Here is a 20,342-nt window from a genome sequence, read left to right as displayed (position 1 = left end):
ATGCCAGGAGTCGCGCAGCCGAAGGAATGGCCCCAGAAGGCAAGATGGCGACTCAGCTCGCGGCGAGACGCTCCTCCCAGCATGCCTAGCGGCCGGCCCGGAGACGAGGCCGAGGGATGGGGATCCGGCGGGACCCTGTGAGGCGCCGGGGCTGAGGCGCGGCCGCGGGCCTGGGCGTTGGACGCTCGCAGAGTGCCAAGATGGAGACGTGGCGCTGTGTGAGGAGGGGCTACGGCCGCTGTGTGGCGGGGCGAGGCCGGTCAGTCGGAGGCGGCGGCCGGGGGGAGGAGGAAGGGGCGGGCGGCCCGGGGCGGGGCGGGGGAGGAAGGCGGAGGAAGAGGGTCCGCGGCGGGGACGCGCCTGGCGCGCTGCGCCCAGGGAGAGGTAACGCGCGGGCGGCTGGCCGGGCGGGCGGCGGCCCCCGGGGTCCTGCTGGCCTCGCGCGGCCTCCACGCTCGCCACCGCCGCCCGCGCGCGAGGCCCGGCCTGGAGGGAGGCCGCGCGCCCCGGGGTGGCTGGGCCAGTGCCCTCTGCTCGCCAACTTGGGTCAAGCGGAGGCCAACTTTCCTCGGCACGCTGTAGTTCTCGCTCCGTCCCGGGTCTTTTCCTTTGAATGGTTCATTGAGAGTCGGGCGTGATAGCTTAACCTGTAATCTCAACACCCAGGAGGCTGAGGCAGGAGGATAGCCATGATGTTGAGGCTGACCTGGATTAGAGTCAAACTCTGCCTCCAAAAATAAAAGAAAAAAAAAATTCACTTGAAAATGTAAAGAGCCGCAGGACATGCAGCCTCTGTTAACGCAATGCCTGCCGGATCTTAGCTCGGATGCACTGATTGTGTTTTTCTCTAGTAAACTTTAAATACCGGGATGTTAAGATTCCAAAGGTCTGTATAACCTTTAAAACCGTCTGGTGTACCACGCGTGGGAAGTGGCACAGCAGCATCACATCAACCGTTGGGATCTGCTAACTCCATTATGCCTTCTTCCATTGGCAGTTCAGTTCAACCGTGTTTTCCGAGCACCAGCCGTGTGCCTGGCATCGTGCTAGGCAGTCTCTGGGGTAGAGACCGGGCTTAAAGTGGCCCCAAAAAGGTAGTGGTATAGATAGCTGCCAATCCAGAGACTGTCACAGTGCAGGTGGCAGCTTAGTCACATGTCAAGATGGAAGACAGCAGCTCCAGCACCGGGAAGTGGAAGCGGGAGGGTTGAGAGTTCAAGACCAGCCTGTCCTGCATGGTGCCCTATCTCAGAAAGAAAAAAGAAACTGTGAGGGGGTTTGTTTGTTTTGTTTCTTGTTAAGAGACAACAGGGTTTCTCTGTGTACCTCTGGCTGTCCTGGAACTCTTTCTGTAGACCAGGCTGGTCTTGAACTCAGAGATCTACCTGCCTCTGCCTCCCAAGTGCTGAGATTAAAGGCGTGAGCCACCAGGCCTGGCTCAAAACATTCTTTTTGAATTTTAAAAATAAAAAGGCCCGAGTGCTGAAATCCCTTTTTATGACTTTCTAGTCAATGGCAAGCTAGTGCCCATGCTGTGCCTTTAAAGATTTACAGTTTGATTTAGAGAGCTGTTTGAGACTACTAAGTTTCAAATATATAATAAAAGCTAAATATTTTCAAATAAAAATACATGTAATAAGGAAATGCAACTTATGCAAAATTCCATTAGTGATAGTAGATGTTGATACAGGGATCCAAGGGAATGGAGTCCTGAATCCTAATGTTTTGTTAGAGAATGCAGTGAGGAGTCAATACATAAGGTTCAGTGTTTTTGGTTTGGTTTGGTTTGATTTTGGTTTTTCGAGACAGGGTTTCTCTGTGTAGTTTTGGTGCCTGTCCTGTATCTCACTGGACCAGGCTGGCCTCGAACTCACAGAGATCCACCTGGCTCTGCCTCCCGAGTGCTGAGAGTAAAGGCGTGCGCCGCCACCACCCGACAGGTTCAGTGCTTTTTAAGAACTCAATTGAGAGCAGCATGTCTATTAAGCATAAGCTTGGTGAGCTGGGAAGATGGCTCAGTTGGTTAAGTGTTTGCTGTACAGCACAAGAACCTGAGTTGGAAACCCCAGGATCCATGTAACAGGTGGGAATGATGTCATGTGATGTTGATAACCCCAGTGTTGGGGTGGCAGGAACGGGAGGATCCCAGAGCTTGCTGAGCTGCTAGTCTAGACAACTCAATAGTTCCAGCTCCCAGTTCAATAAGAGATCTTGTCTCAAAATATATAAGAACAATAGAGAAAGATGCCTGATGTGAACCTCTGGGTTGTGTATACGTAAGCACATGCACCTTCACACACAAGAAATAATCCTAGTGTGCTTTGCTTAAATTGATAGCATCGAGTTTGGAGTATAGATGGAGTCCTGGTAAGCAGTCCTTATGCTCTTTAATTTCCCCAAGGACTGTATGCTTAAGAATGAGGAAAAAATGGGAAAGCATGTTCCCACCCATGGGTTAGTGAGGGCAGTCGTTTGTCAGAGCCCTTCCATGGATTTTTATATTTTAGCTTTACCCATATTTGGGAAGAATTTCACTTTGGTATAAAAATACTGTTCCAAAACATGTTTTTACTCTAAACTCAAGTTGGAAGGAGACACACTTTTTCTTACATTCTAATATGTTTGTCATATTTAACTGTTATGTTTGCTATAGGTTTTATTTGTCTGTTGAGTTTTTGGTGCTAGAAATCTGAATAATAATTTGTTAGTGGATTAACTTCTCAGTTTTATTGTAGATGAACTTTTTGGGGCATATATGGTGTCTTGGGAACCTAACTGGTATTTTCTTGTTGAGTATTTAGAATGCCATCCATGGTTGTTTAGATGAACCATTGAGATGTTGGTGCTGATAGTTGACTATGGGCGCTTTCCCCTTCATCCTTATGTACACTTTTGTCTCTGGGAGGGGGTCAGATCTCCTGGAACTGGAGATACAAGCAGTTGTGAGCTGCCATGTGGGTGCTGGGAATTGAACCCGGGTTCTCTGGAAGAGCAGCCAGTGCTCTTAACTGCTGAGCCAGCTCTCCAGCCTGAGTTTTGCATGCCCACCCCACCCCCCCTTGAGACAGAGTTTCTCTGTGTAGCCCTGGCCATTCTGGAACTTGCTCTATAGACCAGACTGGCCTCGAGCTCAGATATCCACCCGCCTCTGCCTCCCCAGTGCTAGGATTAAAGGTGTGTGCCATTACCGACTGACCATCCTTCACAGATTTAGAAGTAAATTTAAATATGACATGACATCTCACTGGGAGAAAATAGTTTGGATTTTGTATACTATAGCTAAACAAAAAGTGGTACCTCAAGGAGTGTCTTTATTTTTTCCAGGTACTCCATGTTTCCCTATCCTCTGAAGAGTTTGGGTCGAGACTGGACCTCACCGTGGGAAGATCTGCAGAGGTATTGCTGGAACAGACACATTTCCAGTTGTCTGAGGTGGCCTGGACATTACTCACGTTCGCCATACCCATACTTCAGTAGCAGGCATTTCTCACTGAACTGTAGACCACCTCTGCTGTTTGAATCTGGAACTCAGTTTCAGTACTGTAATTGGAGACCTGACCATCTAAGCAACACATCTTTGATCCGGCTCTCCAGTTACATCATGAACTCTGACAGAGATGAACCCTCATCCAAACGAAGAAAACACCATGGTAAAGGAAGTGTTTATCTTGGTAAAGAGACAGATGTAATGATAGACTCAGTTGAAACAATCGTATCTAACCTTGAAGCTGTCCTCCATATTCTAGAGATGTTAGTGTTTATTTTTAGCCAGTAGTTATTCTGGGTTAGGAATGGTGTCTTTATTTTCAACTATGTCTCTCTCTATAATTGTAGAAAAGGACTATAAGACTATATAAGTAGACTATATCAGTAGGTTTACATAGTTTATATAAGTACTTAAGTAGACCATATAAGAATATAAAATAGGTAATTACTCTACTGATTGAATGACAATAGAAAACAGAAGGAGTTAAAAACACAACCTTGAACAACCGCTTTCATGTCCAGCAGTTTTTGAAAAGAGCCTTTGGTGACTTGGAGATGAGATTGGCAGTAGAAATCACTGGTCTAAAAAAATTTAATTTTCTGTTTTTATTTTAATAGTAACTTTAAATATATAATGTAAAAGAATTATTTTATTAGAAATAATCATATATAAAATGTTACAGGATAAGATTTTAGCTTGGTAAATCTGTATTTCCCAAATTAGAATCTATAAATAGCTTACAAATATGTTTTTCTTCTTTTTTTCAATGCTAGGGATTGAACCCAGCATCTTATACCTATTCTGCACTGAGCTATGTGCCCAGTCCTAGAGAGACTGGAGAGAGTCAGAATTACTACCTTTTAGAATGGGAGCCATAGCTTAGTCAACTTGTGGAACTCTTAAAAAAGTGTATTGACTCGGTCTGCTTTTCTCGTGCTGTTTTTACTTCTAGACAACTCATGTACTCCCACCCCACTGTAATCCCAGTGCATACTGAGGTATGTAAGCTCAGGATTGCCTTTCTTACTGACCTTTAGGAGGCTGCGTGGGAGCTGGGGTGTAGGGAGCTGACAGAGGTGGGAGAACCGACAGTGAGCTCCTGAGCTTTTAGGGTTCAGGCTCCGTGTTCTTTGTTACCAGAAAGTTCTCTGGAGGATTCACTGGGGTCCCAAGGCAGAACTGATTAGTTGCTACAGTTATAAAGAGCTAGTTCAAATAAACAAACACATGTAAGTAGACACTAAGTCCTTGGCAGTGGAAATCTGTGTAATATGTAATTATAGCATATGGAGGTAAGTAGTCCTATGAGACACTGAAACCAGGGTGCTCGGAAGGACCCAGTTATTTTTTATGTATATGTTGCTGTTCATTGGGTCAACTCACACTCCTTTCTTGCAATCTTTTGGTAATTCTGTGCACTCTCAGTTGAATTTTGACATGCACCATAAGCATGATAAAGTTCAAGAAGCATTCTGTACCCTCATGTATGCTCTGCCACTGTGGCATAAGCTTGGAAAGGTCACCTACCTCTGCTCCTTGGTTTTCCAGTGTAATAAATAACATCTATTTTGAATGTCTGTTAAAGACAAAATGAGGTATGTCTACATGACTAACGTACTATGAGTTTCATAGAGACTACTCAGAAAATTGGATGGGGAATTACATTTATATACTGATAATCTCTGATTGCTACCTGACTTTTTATCTGTCCATTCTTCCTAGGTGTTGAGAATAAGGAAAAGGCTCTTCGTTAAGCCATATATGTGACTTCCGATATTTCACTAATACATTTCAATCAAGAGAACAGCATTACTAATTTGCCTATCACTTTAAAGTATTTGAAGGATTTGTGTGACACAATTATGACTTTTTAATTAGGCACCCCAATACCTGCTCATGCCTATTGCTTCCTTTCTTTGACACATCTCTCCTCTCTGCTGTGATCACCTTGTTCCTCCTGACATGGAAGGTATATAAGCTTTTGCAGTGTGAATTTGTTATAAAGTATGTGACAGCCAGAGACTATTCCTTGTGTCAGTGGTTTGAGTCAGTCCTCTATGGCACCTAGCATTTGCACACACTTGTGCCTGTTTAGTAAAAACAAATGTGGTTAGCATGGACTGTTTCCCTCAGCAGAGATTTGGTGTTCTTGGGACAGGAAGAGCAATGCCAGAATGCCACAAGCTGTAGGAGTTCGGAACCACCATATTAATCAGGTACCCACTGGTCCTGGTTATTAAGAAGTACCCTTACAAAGTCATTACCAGGACCATAATAATCTCGATGTGTTTTCATGTACACTCTATGTACATATTTTATAAGGAACAGCGATGGAGTGTTCTAGACTTTCATTTTTTCTATTTCATCATGATAGTGACAGGATCGTGCTGTAGTGTGAGTGAAAGCTTGCATGTCGCATGATGGAGCCTTCCATCCTATGAAGACTTCAGTCTGTGCTAAACCATCATAGGACACCCCCAGTTTGTGGGGCCCTGTAACTGTCAGTGTGTCTCTGTGGAGCTAGTACCATTAGTCTTAATTTTAAGCCTTTGGGGTGGGATTCTCCATGTTCGGTGCAGGATAGGGAAGGGCCAACTTTTTTCCCTTACATGGGCCTGAGGCTGCTTTGGGCAGAATTCTGTATTGTTGAAAAGATTTCTCTCTCTTTTGATTTTGTTTCTTTCACCTTTTTCTGGAGCCCTTCCCTTAGCATCTTCATACCATCAGCTCCCTCACCCCATCCAGCCCTCACTAATCACACGCTTATCCTCTGTCTGTCAAATGTCTGCTCCTCCATGCAGCAGGCAGAAACTTAGATACTGAGGAGAGCACCCTGCTCTAATGAACTTCCCATGATGTACTTTATTGGCAGCTGATGTAGCATATGGATATTCTGATTTGAAAACCTTGTCATTGTAGAAGACTATTTTAAAACAGTATTTCCTTTTCACTCTGCATGTAAGTTTATTGTTTCAATCTATTTCCTTTTTAGTTTGTTTTAGTTTGGTTTTGGAGACCGGGACTCACACTGTAGCTCAGGCTGGCCTCAAACTCTTGGTAATTCTCCTGCCTTATCCTCCTGAGTGTTGGGATTACAGGTGTAAACCTCATGCTCAGATAACTTCAGTTAGAATCTTAGGCATTGTAATCTAGTGAAATGAAAACCTGTATGCAGGATAGAGGAAGAAAGTCTGTGGCTGAAAGCTGTCATTTACTCTCAGCATGCTTGGCCAGCCATCTCCAAATCTATTCTCTTCTGGTTAAGTTTTCTCCTCATTGTTGAGTTTGTAGGTTAACTAAATGTTCTATCTTTTTTTTTTATGGCTTCCATGACATTAAGCATGTGACATAATGAGACAAGAAATCAAAGGTGAATTATTCACTTGCTATTTTCTGGCACTAGGCATTGAACCTACTTGTCAGATAAGTGCTCAACCACTGAGTAATTATCAGCCTTTGGATTTTTGGTTTGGTTTGTTTGTTTTAATCTCACTACATGTAGCTCAAGCTGTCCTTGAACATACCATGTTGGCCAGGCTAACCCTGAACTTTCGATCTTCCTATTTCAGCCTCCTGAGTGCTGGAACTATAGGTGTGTGCCACCACACCTGGATATGAGTATATGTGTGTATATATACACATATGTGTCCTCAGAAAATAATTTCTCAGTTGAGGAGTACCTGTAATTACAGAATCTCCTATTTTTCTATCCACTTTTTGTTGCTTTTTCAGAGAATGCTATGTCTTTGCAGAGTGTGATCTATGGTGCATTTTTTGTGATCCTGGTGGTTTTTTCGAGGCTCATTAACCAGCCTCTGCTGTTTGTCTGTAACATCATGCTAACTTTTGTCTTGGTGTCCCTGTATTACAGGGCTCATTTCGTCATCTATAATTTGTAACAATTCATTATATTCATTCTGTCTGTACTTCCCCACTTCAACATTTTAGACGCTAAACCCTGGTCCCACAGATTGTCATTCTATACAACCCTACATTCATGCATAAACCAGAATTCTGAACTAAGGTAACTGATGATCTTGATAGGGAATAAAATGTTCTGGGAAATCATCTCTAGAAAGCTGGCTTTGGTGAGTCTCTTTGCATTAAAGAATGCTAAGCCTGACTGATGGAAGTCTTAACCAGAGTCAAATGGGAAAATGCAGCCTCCAGAAAGGTGTGCTAGGATTTCCTGCCTAGGCAGCCCACCTGATGACAGCTTGTCACTAGTCACTGTTAGATTGCGATTTCCAAGGGAAAACATTTTACTCATTAGCTGTGGGAATTTTCGTTAAGTAAAGAAGTATTTGTGTACAGGAAACTATCTGGTCTCCTTTTGATTGATTCTTTTCTATTTTGTCCAATATATTTTAACAGGAACAATAAAAAGGAATTGGGAGTATTTATGTAGCCATAATAAAGAAAAGATGAAGGATCTAGACGGCAGAGATGTTGACTCCACGTGTGAGGACAATGAAGAAAAGTTTGACTTTTCAGTGATGTCTTACAATATACTCTCACAAGATTTACTGGAGGATAACTCGCACCTCTACAGACATTGCCGACGTCCAGTGTTACACTGGAGTTTTCGGTTTCCCAATATTCTGAAGGAAATCAAACATTTTGACGCAGATGTAAGTATGCAAAGCAGTATCAGAGCTTTTCTTGTAAGGAGAGTGTGGTTGATTGTACATTCCTGGGCTGTGTTTTATTGCATGTTGTTCTCGGGTGTGGCTTCTTTGTTATTAGTTGCTGATCAAAATAATCACCTAGCTTTTCAAAAGAGCTGAAAGTTTTAAGTATTTAAGTATTGGTCAACTTTGAGAATCAGACTGGAAGCATTTTAAGTAAAATTAATGGACTTAAAATTTCAATAATTTGTGCAAAAATTCATCTACATGGTAAAATGATAGCATTTAAAGAATGCAAATTGCTTTTTTTGTTTAAGACAGAACCTCTGATAGCTTACACTGGCCTCAAATTTCCTTTGTAGCATAAGATGACCTTGAACTCCTGATTTTCCTGTCTTTCCCGATCAAGTGCCAAGTGCAGACATGTGTCACCATGCTCAGCTAAAGAGACAGGGTTTTTTGTTTTGTTTTGTTTTGTTTTTGGCAGGAGGGATGCTGGAATGAAACCAGCCTCTTATGAAAGGACCCACAGAGCTGGAGAGATGGCTTAGTGGTTAAGAACACTGGCTGTTCTTCTAGAGGACCTGGGTTCAATTCCCAGCACCCACATGGCAACTTACAACCATCTGTATCTCCAGTTCTAGGGGATCTGACATCTTCTGGCCTCTGTGGGCACTACATGAACATCATGCACAGAAATTCAGGCAAAGCATTCATAGCTAAAATAAAAATAAAATCTCCAAAAAATTGTTTTTTAAAGAAAAGAAAGGACCTGAGCCAGGTATGGTGACATATGTCTATAACCTAGCACATGACTGAGGCAGAAGGACACTCTGAGTTCAAGGTTCCTCTGGTTTATATAGTGACACCAGAAGCTTAGTCACGTTGAACCTGGAAATTCAGGAAAAATAGCCTCACATATGAAAAATACAAAAAAGGTCTTTTAGCAAATAGACCATTTTGAATGACGAAAGTACTATTCCATATGAGTATGGGCTATGGTTTTGAGGTATAAGATGTTTAGAAACGTATTTTTTTGTGATATAGAATATTTGAGAGCAATAATTTTTTTTTTCAAAAAGTAAAAAAAAAAAAAAAGGCTGAGCATTGTTGGTGTACACCTTTTATCCAAAGCACTTGGGAGACAGAGGCAGGCAGATCTGAGTTCAATACTAGCCAAGTCTACAAAGTGAGTTCCAGGACAGCCAGGGATACACAAAGAAACCATGTCTTGGAAAAAAACAAAGAATAAATAAATAAAAGCATTAATTTATTCTAAAATTAAGAAAAGGTATATATGCCACTTTGATTTCCACACTGTCAGAGTTCAATAAAATTCATACTTGCATCTGTGTGTTTTCATGCAAATCACTGTTTTCTTCCAGGTGCTTTGTCTGCAGGAAGTCCAAGAAGATCACTATGGAGCAGAAATCAGGCCGAGTCTAGAGTCACTGGGTACAATGTAACCTTTATTTGCTTTGCCAGATTTATTCTTGCAGAGTTTTACATTATTAAAACATAATTTTTTAAACAAAAATGCATGACATATTTGGGTATAACTTTTATTCATTTATTTATTTTTGTTTGTTTTTCAAGACAGGGTTTCTCTTTGTAACAGCCCTGGCTGTCCTGGAACGCGCTCTGTAGACCAGGCTGGCCTCGAACTCACAGAGATCTGCCTGGCTCTGCCTCCCGAGTACTGGGATTAAAGGTGTGCGCACACACACACACACACACACACACCACCAGTGGCACACATCTTTAATCACAGCACTCAGGAGGCAGAGGCAGGTGGATCTCTATGAGTTCAAGGCCAGCCTGGTCTACAGAGCAAGATCCAGGACAGGCACCAAAACTACATAGAGAAATCCTGTCTGAAAAAACCAAAAAAAAAAAAAAAGGGTGTATGCCACCACTGACCGGCCCCCTTTTTTTTTTTTTTTTTTTTTTTAACTTTTTAAGATTTATTTATTTTTATGTGTGTAAGTTTTGCCTGCATTCATAATGTCCATGGGGGTCAGAAAGGGGTGTCAGATGTCCTGGAACGGGAGTTACAGGTGATTATAAGCCACCATGTGGGTGCTGGGAACCAAACCTGGGTCCACTGGAAAAGCAACAAGTGCTCTTAACCACTGAGCCATCTCCCCAGCTCTGGAGATAACTTTTAAATTTCATTTATTTACTATTTTATGTGTGTGTTTGTCTACATGTATGTCTGTGTACCATGTGTGAGTATCAAGCTTCTGGAGACCAGAAAAGGGCGTTGGCTCCTGTGGAATTACAGTTACAAGCAGTTATGAGCCATCATGTGGGTGCTAGAACTAAACACAGGTCCTCTTCAAGAACAGCCAGTGCTCTTCACTGCTGAGCCATTTCCAGCCCCTTTAGGATAACTTTTAATTTTGAGAGTGTGATATTGAGGCATTTCTGCTAGAAATTTCATGTTGCTCTGATCTTCAAAGGGAAATGTTTCCAGGAGTCACTCAGCTGCTGCACCTCTGCGAGTCTGTACTACACAAGATCAGGGACCCAGCCTCCAACATAGGTTTTACCAGGGCCTAACAGATCCAAGAGAAAGCCTTGTTTGATGAAGGAGCTTCTAGAGTTTGATTTATAGACAAGAAATATGAAAACTGCCACGTGGCATTCATTCATTTAGCAGGTGTGCCTCTGAGTGCCTGCATATACTTTACGCTGCTCTAGAAAGTGAGCACAACACCGGTCTCAGCAGCTGGCTTTGTGGGTTGTGTGTAAGTAAGTGAACAGCAAGCAAGGAAAGCAGGAGGATTGGATAATGTGAAGTCTGAACAAAGATTTCAAAGATTTGGAGGAGGCGGAGATCAAGCTGTACCTACAGCATCCTAACCAGCAGAGCTAGCACAGGAAAGGCTCTGATGTTGATATGGATTTGGGCAATATGGTCCACAGAGAGTGAGATAAGGAAAAGGGGCAAAAAGATCAGAATAAATTACTGCAAGGCCTTAGTGTCCTGGTTGTGATTGAGTGAGAGGGTGAAGTCTCCCAGTAAAGAAGCCTACCATGCATATTGGCTTTGAGACGAGGTCTTGCTGTATGTATGACGCAGGTTGGTTCAGACTTGTAATTCACCAGCCCCTCCAAATGCTTGCATTGCAAGCAGGGGAGACTGCTCCCTGCTTGAAGTTAGACATAAGGGGTGTGGTGTGGGGCCTCATTGTGATCTCAGCACTTGGCATGCCGAGGCATTAAGGTCAGAAGTTCAAGGCCACTCCAAGCTATAGTAAGTTCAAGGATAGCCTGAGATCCGTAGTGAGTCCTGTCTTAGAAGACCCTTGGGCTGGGAATGTGGATCTATGGTAGTGTCCACCTCGCATGTGTGAGACCCTGGGTTTGATCCCAACACCTCTACCACCACCAAAAGAGAGAAAGAAGAAAAAGAAATAAGGTATTACAGAATTTATCTTCTTAAGTGCTGAAGTTAAAACACTCTTAGGTTAGCTGGGCCCATAGTCTCTCCTGACATCCCCAGCTCTAGCCCTAAACTCTGGTTTTAACACGTACTAGCATCCATGTTTTGACATGCAGTCTCTTTTCTAAATTGATTCCTTCTAGGCTATCACTGTGAATATAAGATGAAGACAGGAAGGAAACCTGATGGCTGTGCCATTTGCTTCAAACATTCCAAATTTTCACTCCTGTCAGTGAACCCAGTAGAGTTCTGCCGCCGTGATATTCCTCTGTTGGACAGAGACAACATTGGATTAGTTTTACTCTTGCAACCCAAAATCCCACGTGCTGCCTCTCCCTCCCTCTGTGTAGCTAACACACATCTGCTGTACAACCCACGGCGAGGTGATATAAAGCTGACCCAGCTGGCAATGCTGCTAGCAGAGATTTCCAGTGTGGCCCATCGGAAAGACGGTAGCTTCTGTCCCATCATCATGTGTGGTGACTTTAATTCTGTTCCTGGTTCTCCACTCTATAGTTTCATAAAGGAAGGAAAATTGAACTATGAAGGACTTGCAATTGGAAAGGCAAGTGCTCGCTTCATCTGGTAGAAAGTGGATTTCAGCTGCTCTGCCAGAATGAGGGGAATGGTCCTTGTTGGAGTGAGGATGGTTATTGCATGGCTGTGTGGAATCTAATACCTCACTCTGCTAAGATGGCATGATTTCCTACAGTTACCAACACGTGGCTTTGTTCACTTGGTTTGATTTTGTCTTTTCCACTTATGGAAGCATTCTATTTGAAGGAATTAGCTGGTAGAAAGAAAAGTGTTGAGAGACAAGGATAACTTGAAAGCCCCCTTTCACGGGGGGTAGGAGGAGTTCTGAATGCTGGACATGGTCAATATAGTCACTTAATATTCATTGTATAAGCATTCCTTTATATAACAATGGCTTTTCTTCTGTATACTTTATTCTTCAGTGTAGAATTATTTGGGGGGGGGGGCTTTGAATGATATTCCCATGCTTCCCTCTGCTTGTTTTAGACCTTTTGATTTTCAGTGTTTAACCAAAATAAGTCTTCCACCAACAGAATTTTCAATGATAGTTTTACATTTGACACAGTAGAAACTATATTATAGATGGCAGAAAGAGTAAGACAGTATTAGTGGGAAGCTGTAGATATTTAGATGTTCAAATGAGGGAAACAAGCATGTGAAAAGCCTATCATTTCCATGTAAAGGACAGTGCTGTCTCAACTGTATTTGGATGGAAGTTTGTAATCACAAGCAATCATTTATATAAAAATGAAGGGCTTGCTTACCATTTGTGATTACTTTTATTAAGATATAAAATTTTCAATACATAAATTAGTTAAAGTCTATTCACTTAAGATGCCTGTTGAAATTCTGTGCAGGTATCTGGCCAGGAACAGTCTTCACGGGGACAGAGAATTTTATCTATTCCAATTTGGCCCCCAAACCTAGGCATCTCACAGAACTGTGTGTATGAGGCACAGCAGGTTCCCAGAGTAGAAAAGACAGGTGAGTGTTTGTAGTACATTTTGGCAGTCTTCTGGGTAATGGTCTTCCCTTTGAAGACATAATGCTAAAATTTCAAAGTTTCAGTATCTGGGCATGAATGCTCATGTATATTAATATAAATAGCTATTTTCTCATCCTTCTTTTAATGTGCTCTAAATTTCCTTTTTAAGAGTTAAATTCCAATGTTATTTGTTCATGAATAACTTGTTGCCTTAGAGTTGTTTGCATTCTCCCCCTCCCCCATTCTGTAGAACATCAGAATATAGACCATAGGATCAAACATTTAACCAGACATTTAAACTAGACCTATCCTGAATCTGGCTCTAGAGACAGCTATGCTGTGGCAAACTAGAATAAAACAGTATGCACATTGGATTGATATGCTTCTCTCTGCTCTTTCAGATAGCGATCTGACACAAGCTCAGCTGGAGAAGACAGAGGTCCTAGTGTCAGCTGAAAAGTGAGTTCTGGAAGGGCAACAGTAGACAGTCCCTAACTGACTGAGTCACGCCCCCAAAAAAAATTACCTCAGAAAACGCTTGGATCCAAAATGAAGTTAATATTATTCCAAGCTGTACAGGCCACTGGGTTAAGACAAATATGCGTGAATTCCAGGTCTAACTGCTGGGTTGTGAGGATTCAGGAAGCCAAAGCTTGGAAAACAATGTTTCATGCTTGGAATGTTTAGGCAGTGTCTGGAAACAGCATGTGGGCCTGGACTGGCCCAGGAACTCTGAAATTTCCAGATCACAGGAAGTATCTTCCTGATTTCAGTGGGATTCTTCCTTGACTCACTCACTAGATCCCACTTCTTTGCCAGCAGAGGTCCAAGGGGTCCCGAATAGCCCTGCACACCATTGACCACTTAGAGCATCCTTAAAAACACAACCAAAAGTGCAAGCTGTCTTAGGACTGTATGCTCATTGTTTGAATGGAGTTTCTCAAACATGTATAATTCTGAGGTCTAATTAGCATCTTGGTTCCCATTTGTTGTCATTTGCTGGGTGTTAGTAGCCATTCACCTACATCCACTGCATCAGGAAAGGAGACCTGACTTAGGGGATGGTCATCATAACACTCAGGAAGTTGAGGCAGAAGTGAAAGCCTCATGAAATGGAGGCCAGCCTGGGCTATATAGTAAGATCAAGGCTAGCCTGAGCTACATAATGAAACCTCAAGTACAAAAATGCCAGGCATGATGGCTTACACATATTATACCAGTACTCAAGCAACTGAGAGAGAAGGAGTACCACAAATTTGAGGCCAGCCTAAGTGATAAAGTAAGTTCCACTCGAGCCTGGGCTATAATGTAAGACCTTGTCTGCAAAACAAAATCAAAAGACTAAACAATAATAAAAAGTATCCTGGGCTTAGTCTAGCAATGGAGGAAAAGTAATTCAGATGAGATGTTTTGTACTGTGAATATTTTGGTGAATACTGCCCTTCTCTCTCCGCTTTAGGGTGCCTTCACATCTGCGGCACCACTTCAGCTTGTCATCTGTTTATTCTCATTACCTTCCTGACACTGGACTTCCAGAGGTGACCACCTGCCACTCCCAAAGCGCCATAACTGTTGATTATATCTTCTACTCTGCAGAGAAGGAGGCCGCCGCCCGCAGTCCAGGTGAGGAGCATGGGGGCACAGCTACTGGACCGCAGCAGCAGAGAGGACATAGTCCTCGGCACGAGGGGAGGGCTCCCTGTGGACGGAGATGGGGAGAGCACGCGTGCACAGAGCTGCATCCTCAGTTGTCCCTTCAGTGTTCTGAGTCCTAGCCATCCACTCTCACCATAAACACTGCCTCTAGCTGGAGATTTCTCCAGTCCTGCCGGGGCCTGCCGCCACTCAGCCCCAAGTAAACACACAGTTTATATTACTTATCAACAGTATGGCCATGGCAGGCTTCTTGCTATCTAGTTCTTATATCTTAAATTAACCCATTTCTGTTTATCTGTAAGTTGCCACGTGGCTCGTGGCTTACCAGTACTTTACATCTTACTTTTCATGGTGGCGGCTGGCAGTGTCTCCTGACTCAGCCTTCTACTTCCCAGAATTCTCCTCTCTGCTTGTCCTGCCTATATGATACTTCCTGCCTGGTTACTGGCCAATTAGCGTTTTATTCATCAATTAATCAGAGCAACACATAGCATACAGAAAGAAATCCCCAGCACCTGCCTTCCTGTGGCAGCCACTGAGTAGATGGCAAAGTCACCAGCTCTGGCATTCATTAGGTTAAAAGTCATGCTACCTTCACAGCAGGGCCAGGCTATGCTGCCCACAACAGACACTTGGTCATGCTGACCTGAGGGAGAAAGCTTGTGACTATTTTCAGAAATGGAAACAGGCAGTATATTTCTGTTACAGCTCAACAAGAAATCAGGTTGAAGAAGCCAACTGAAGGATTTAAAACAGGAAACATTGAGATATTGGAAATCTAAAAACACTTAGAAAATATCTGGAGTCCTAGACAAGGCAGACTCCCTACATCCTTTTCTGATGCTACTTGTCTCTCAGTTTGTTCCATCTGAGCATACCTTCTCAGTGACCTCATTCCTCTAACTAAACCACCTACCCAGTGTGCCCTGCTCTTGGTTCACACAGTACGGTCTGGAAGTTGCCATGCCTACAGAGTTCACTAGGTGGCAGGAGAGTGTCTGATCAGGGATCAGCAGCTCCAGTCTCTCAAGAGGATGTTACTTTTCACTTGAGTGGAGAATGACTGGGCTCACATCACCTTACTCTGTAGTCACCTTGGTGGCCCCCTGCCAAGCTTGGCTCCATGCAGTTAGAGTGGTTTGGTGGATCATTCTTAAGTGGTTGTCAATCTCAAATCCTAACCTTTTGTTTTGTTTTTTGAGACAGGATTTCTCTGTGTAGCCCTGCCTGTCCTATAACACTCTGTAGGCCAGGCTGGCCTCGAACTCCTGCCTGCCTCTGCCTTCTGAGTGCTGGGACTAAAGGTGTGCAGCACCACCACCCAGTGCAAATTCTTTTTAAGATTTATTGTGTATACAATGTTCTGCATGCATGCATCCCTGCAGGCCAGAAGAGGGCACCAGATCTCATTACAGAAGGTTGGGAGCCACCATGTGGTTGCTGGGAATTGAACTCGGAACCTATGGAAGAGCAGCCAGTGAGTGCTCTTAACCTCTGAGCCAGATCTCCAGCCCCACCCCTTGCAAATTCGTAACCTTTTTTTGTTTTTTTTTTCTAGACAGGGTTTCTCTTTGTAGCTTTGGAGCCTGTCCTAGAACTCGCTCTGTAGACCAGGCTGGCCTGGAACTCACAGAGAGCTGCCTGCCTCTAACATTTTTTATTACATTAATCTTTCAAAGGTGTAAATTTTATAAATTGAAATAGAAAAATTACCTGGCATAAATAATGTGACTCTACAGTTTAAGGATTGTTAGTTATAACTTCATAAAACTTTATACTATAAAAACTTCCATATTAGTTTTCTGGTGGGTTGCAGGTTCTGTTTCACTGTCTAAGGAACAAACCTGCCTGCTTAATAACAGTCTCACTAAAATGTGCTTCCTCAACCAGGAGCTGAAGTGGCTTTGGTTGGTGGCTTGAAACTTCTGGCTAGACTGTCGCTTCTTACAGAACAAGACCTGTGGACTGTGAATGGACTTCCCAATGAACACAACTCTTCAGACCACCTGCCTCTACTGGCTAAGTTCAGGCTCGAACTCTGACTCCGTTGCTCGGTCACACAATTTCCTGTCTTCTGAGAGGCTGTAAAGATAGTCGTAACTGTTTGCATGCTGTTCATTTCTGTGCTTGGGGTTCTGAGTTTGCTCTATGCTTGAAACAGGTTGGGAGAAACAAGTTTACAACAGTTTTTTTTAAATGAAATTATTTTCCTGACAACTGATGTCTAACCACTTTACTGTAAAAAGATATAAATAACTTCTGAGTCCTGGTAAAGTGAACAGCATTTTGAAGTGTAGTTCATCTCCTTGGCTCTCCAGACATGAATTCATTGCTTTTCAGTCCATCCAGTGGACCTACCAGGACTTGCAAAGCTCAGGTTGTTGCCTTTTCTGGAGGCCTAATTTCAGTGGGAGAAGCCTGTGCTTGTTGAGAACTAATCAGTTCTTAGACATCACGGGGCCATTCATTCACAGGAGTACAACCACGTCAGCTTCTGAGAGGTTGATGACGCTCTTGAGTTGTACTAATATATAGACCCGCTTCACCGCCATCCGGAGCTGGGGACGTGCCTGTACTTTGTTGAGGAAATAGTTGAGAAATGCAGGTCACTTTCATAAGAGGGCAAAGCTCTTAGCCAGATAATGGTGGTACATATTTGTAACCTTAGCGTTTGGGAGGTGAAGGCAGAATTAACCAGTTAAAGCCAGCTTTAGCTACATAGCAAGTTTGAGGCCAGCCTGAGCTACATGAAACCCTATCTGTAAAACACAACAAAACCTGGGCGCTGGTGGTCCATGCTTTTAATCGCAGCACTTGGCAGGCAAATCTCTGAGTTCAAGGCCAGCCTGGTCTACAGAGTGAGTTCCAGGACAGCCAGGACTATTACACAGAGAAACCCTGTCTCAAAAACCGAAAAGAGGTCAAAGTCCTTTATGTAAGCCCACCCCTGTTCTGTAGAGGGGTTGCCTGCAGGAAAGCAGATGAGCCAGGTGCAGCCATGCACATTCTTCATGCCAGCATCTAGGAGACAGGCAGGAGAATCACTGCATGTTCCAGGCTAGTCAGGGCTACACAGCAAGACCCTGTCTCAAAGACAGACAAAGCAGTGGCAGACCCTGGCTTGTACCTCTGTCCCCCTGTTCTTCCTTTCTGTTTAGTGACAATAGAAGGCCCTTGGGTCAGGAGTGACATTTTGTTGAACCAGTTTTGTATAAATTTTAAAAAAACAGTCTTTGGAAGGAAGTGGCAGCTCTACAGTATTTGTCATTCACCTCCAACACGCAGAAGAGCCAACATGCTCCCAGAGCATAGGGAGGAGGCACAGCTTAGACTTGGGAGCCCCACTCCACCCTTTTGTAAGCTGGTGGACTGTTGGCTGCAGGGCTGTGCTTTCTGGTACAGTGGTGCAGCAGTGTGACATGCGCTCACACTGTCCGTGATGCTCACCGCAGGTCTGATAAGCCCTGTACACATGTCTAGTGAAAAACTTACATAGAAGTAGAAATTCCTCTGCTTTCTAAGGTAGTAGAATCAGACTGCTGCATCTTTACTAAGTCCTTACTGTGCAGTAAGTTACAGATGTTTTCTACAGTGAGTTTTATTAATAGAATGCTTTAAATTAAGACAATAAGTCTTGGCAATTTACATTTTTAACTCATTACATTGTTATTTTAGGTGTACTAGATGATTGCCTCAGAGGTGTACAGATTGTGAAGACATGGCCAGTGAGATCTGTAGTAAACAAAGGGTCTCAACTTTGGTTTTCATGGACAGTATTAACTATGGTGCCAAGATGCCCACAGTTTTCAGGGCTTTGTGGAGTGCTAAGGATCCTGGTTAGTCTTTATCAAATTAGTGGTAATTGTTCCTTTTTAATATTGGGGGGGGGTGAGTGGTATTGGTATAAACATCACTGTTGGCAAACTAACATTCCTGAAAACCTCTGTAAAAAGTTTTTTATATCCTAATGAATATATTACGAGTTTAGCCCCATTTCATACACTTCTCTTTGATAGTTAACCCATAAATTACTGTTCAATGTTAACCTGTGGCCACAGACACTTTTCACAAGCTTTTAGAGCTCCAATAAAAATTATCTATTTTCTTTACTGTTCTTGACAGAAGATCTGGCAGCTCCTCTGGGCCTTGTGTTTATCTGCCAAGCACAATCTGATCTGGCTGACTGCAGAAGTCAGATCTCACAGTTTATAAAGTGTGTAGTGTGTGTGTGTGTGCAATCTGATCTGGCTGACTGCAGAAGTCAGATCTCACAGTTTATAAAGTGTTTACTGTGTGTGTGTGTGTGTGTGTGTGTGTGTGTGTGTGTGTTAGACACGTGTGTCTAGAGGCCAGAGGTGAGCCTTGGGTATTGTTCCTCAGGAGCCATCCACCTTTTATTTTTAAGATAGTCTCTCACTGGCCTGCAACATGCCAAAGTAGGGTAAACTGGCTAGCCAGCAAGGCTGAGACCCTCCTGTCTCTGCCTCCCTCGTGTGGGATTACATGTGGATCCCTGGCTTCCCTTGTGGGTCCTGAGGCTCACACTCAGGTCCTCCTCTAACTGAGCCGTCTTCCCAGCCTCCTGCTGGCCAAGTCTTATATGCAAAGGGAAACTGTAAAGTGATGATAGTCTAGTTTTAGTGCACCTTTTGCCATCAAGACAGTAAGCATGCTCAAAATCTTGTCTTTTGGGATTTAGCATCTGCTAGCTTTTAAGCTTTTGTTTTTTTTGTTTTTGTTTTTGTTTTTTAAAATGAGTTCTTTTACTTTGTCCCTGTAAGCTGTAATAAAGTATTATATTTGCACATCTATGTTGGGTTTTGTGTAAACGTGCTGAGCAGCTGGTGCTGGCCTGCCACCCTCAACTATCCATCACCTTCTCAGCCTTTATCAGTTAGAATGACTGAAATACACCCAAACAGTATAGTCAACAAAGCCTAAAAGAGGAAAGTGAGAAAATGGTAAATTAATTCAATAGGACAAAACAGCAACAAAACATCTCAAAGTCCTTCAGTTTCCAGAATGGTTTTTATTACAGTTCCATGCTGTGTCCAACATATGGTGAGAGAAATGCAAGCCTGAATGAAACATGCACTCCTGGCTATCTTAGAATACGATCAAATCTTCGTGGACTTAGAAAAATACTCACTAAAACAATCACGGTTCTTCTGAAATATTTTTTAAAAATGTATTGGCCAGAACAAAGAATAAACAAGAGTTTGAATTGTATGTCAAAAACTGTACAAGGTTGTACATAAAAGTCTAGCATACGAAAGGAAACCTTGTGTAGCAAGCTGAAGGGTTGCAAAGGCCTTTGCTCATGTCTGCTGAGGCTGCCCTGTGAAACAGCTGACTCAGAAACAGGGATACACTCATGATTCCAGGGTACAGAAAACACCTGGGATCACCTTTCAGAGTCAGCAGTCAGCTTGAGGCTTGTCCTTCAGCTCTGCACATCTGGCCCCTGTGCAGAGGATAAACTTGCTCCAGTCACCTCACACTTCTCTTTATCTTCTTAAATCACAGCTAGGCTGAGGAGAGGCAAAACACACTGGGTTTGTTTTTGCCATATTATTATTTAATTAAACTGTTGCATTAGAA

The 20,342-nt window shown here is 43.1% G+C and overlaps 1 protein-coding gene across 7 annotated transcripts; it reads left to right on the top strand.

The window, feature by feature from the left end:
• On the top strand, positions 1 to 19,546 carry Angel2 (angel homolog 2). 7 transcript variants are annotated; one of them, XM_037211140.1, is made up of 10 exons: positions 3,562 to 3,650; positions 4,440 to 4,485; positions 5,210 to 5,456; positions 7,862 to 8,118; positions 9,501 to 9,570; positions 11,707 to 12,128; positions 12,958 to 13,084; positions 13,487 to 13,544; positions 14,545 to 14,708; positions 16,632 to 19,546. In XM_037211140.1, the coding sequence occupies exons 3-10, from the start codon at positions 5,450 to 5,452 to the stop codon at positions 16,781 to 16,783; spliced, it is 1,257 nt and encodes a 418-aa protein (XP_037067035.1). In that variant the 5' UTR covers positions 3,562 to 3,650; positions 4,440 to 4,485; positions 5,210 to 5,449; the 3' UTR covers positions 16,784 to 19,546. The 7 variants fall into 7 exon arrangements, with proteins under 7 accessions (XP_028732613.1, XP_037067034.1, XP_037067032.1 ...); XM_028876780.2 differs by lacking the exons at positions 4,440 to 4,485; positions 5,210 to 5,456 and adding an exon at positions 1 to 259 and having other exon boundaries at positions 3,325 to 3,650; XM_037211139.1 differs by lacking the exons at positions 4,440 to 4,485; positions 5,210 to 5,456 and adding an exon at positions 299 to 384 and having other exon boundaries at positions 3,325 to 3,650.
• The last annotated feature ends 796 nt before the right edge of the window (positions 19,547 to 20,342 follow it).

The sequence above is a fragment of the Peromyscus leucopus genome, chromosome 15 (genome assembly GCF_004664715.2).
Source record: "Peromyscus leucopus breed LL Stock chromosome 15, UCI_PerLeu_2.1, whole genome shotgun sequence".
Taxonomy (NCBI): domain Eukaryota; kingdom Metazoa; phylum Chordata; class Mammalia; order Rodentia; family Cricetidae; genus Peromyscus; species Peromyscus leucopus.
The sequence above is the reverse complement of the archived record's forward strand: the minus strand, read 5'-3'. Positions and strand labels throughout refer to the sequence as shown.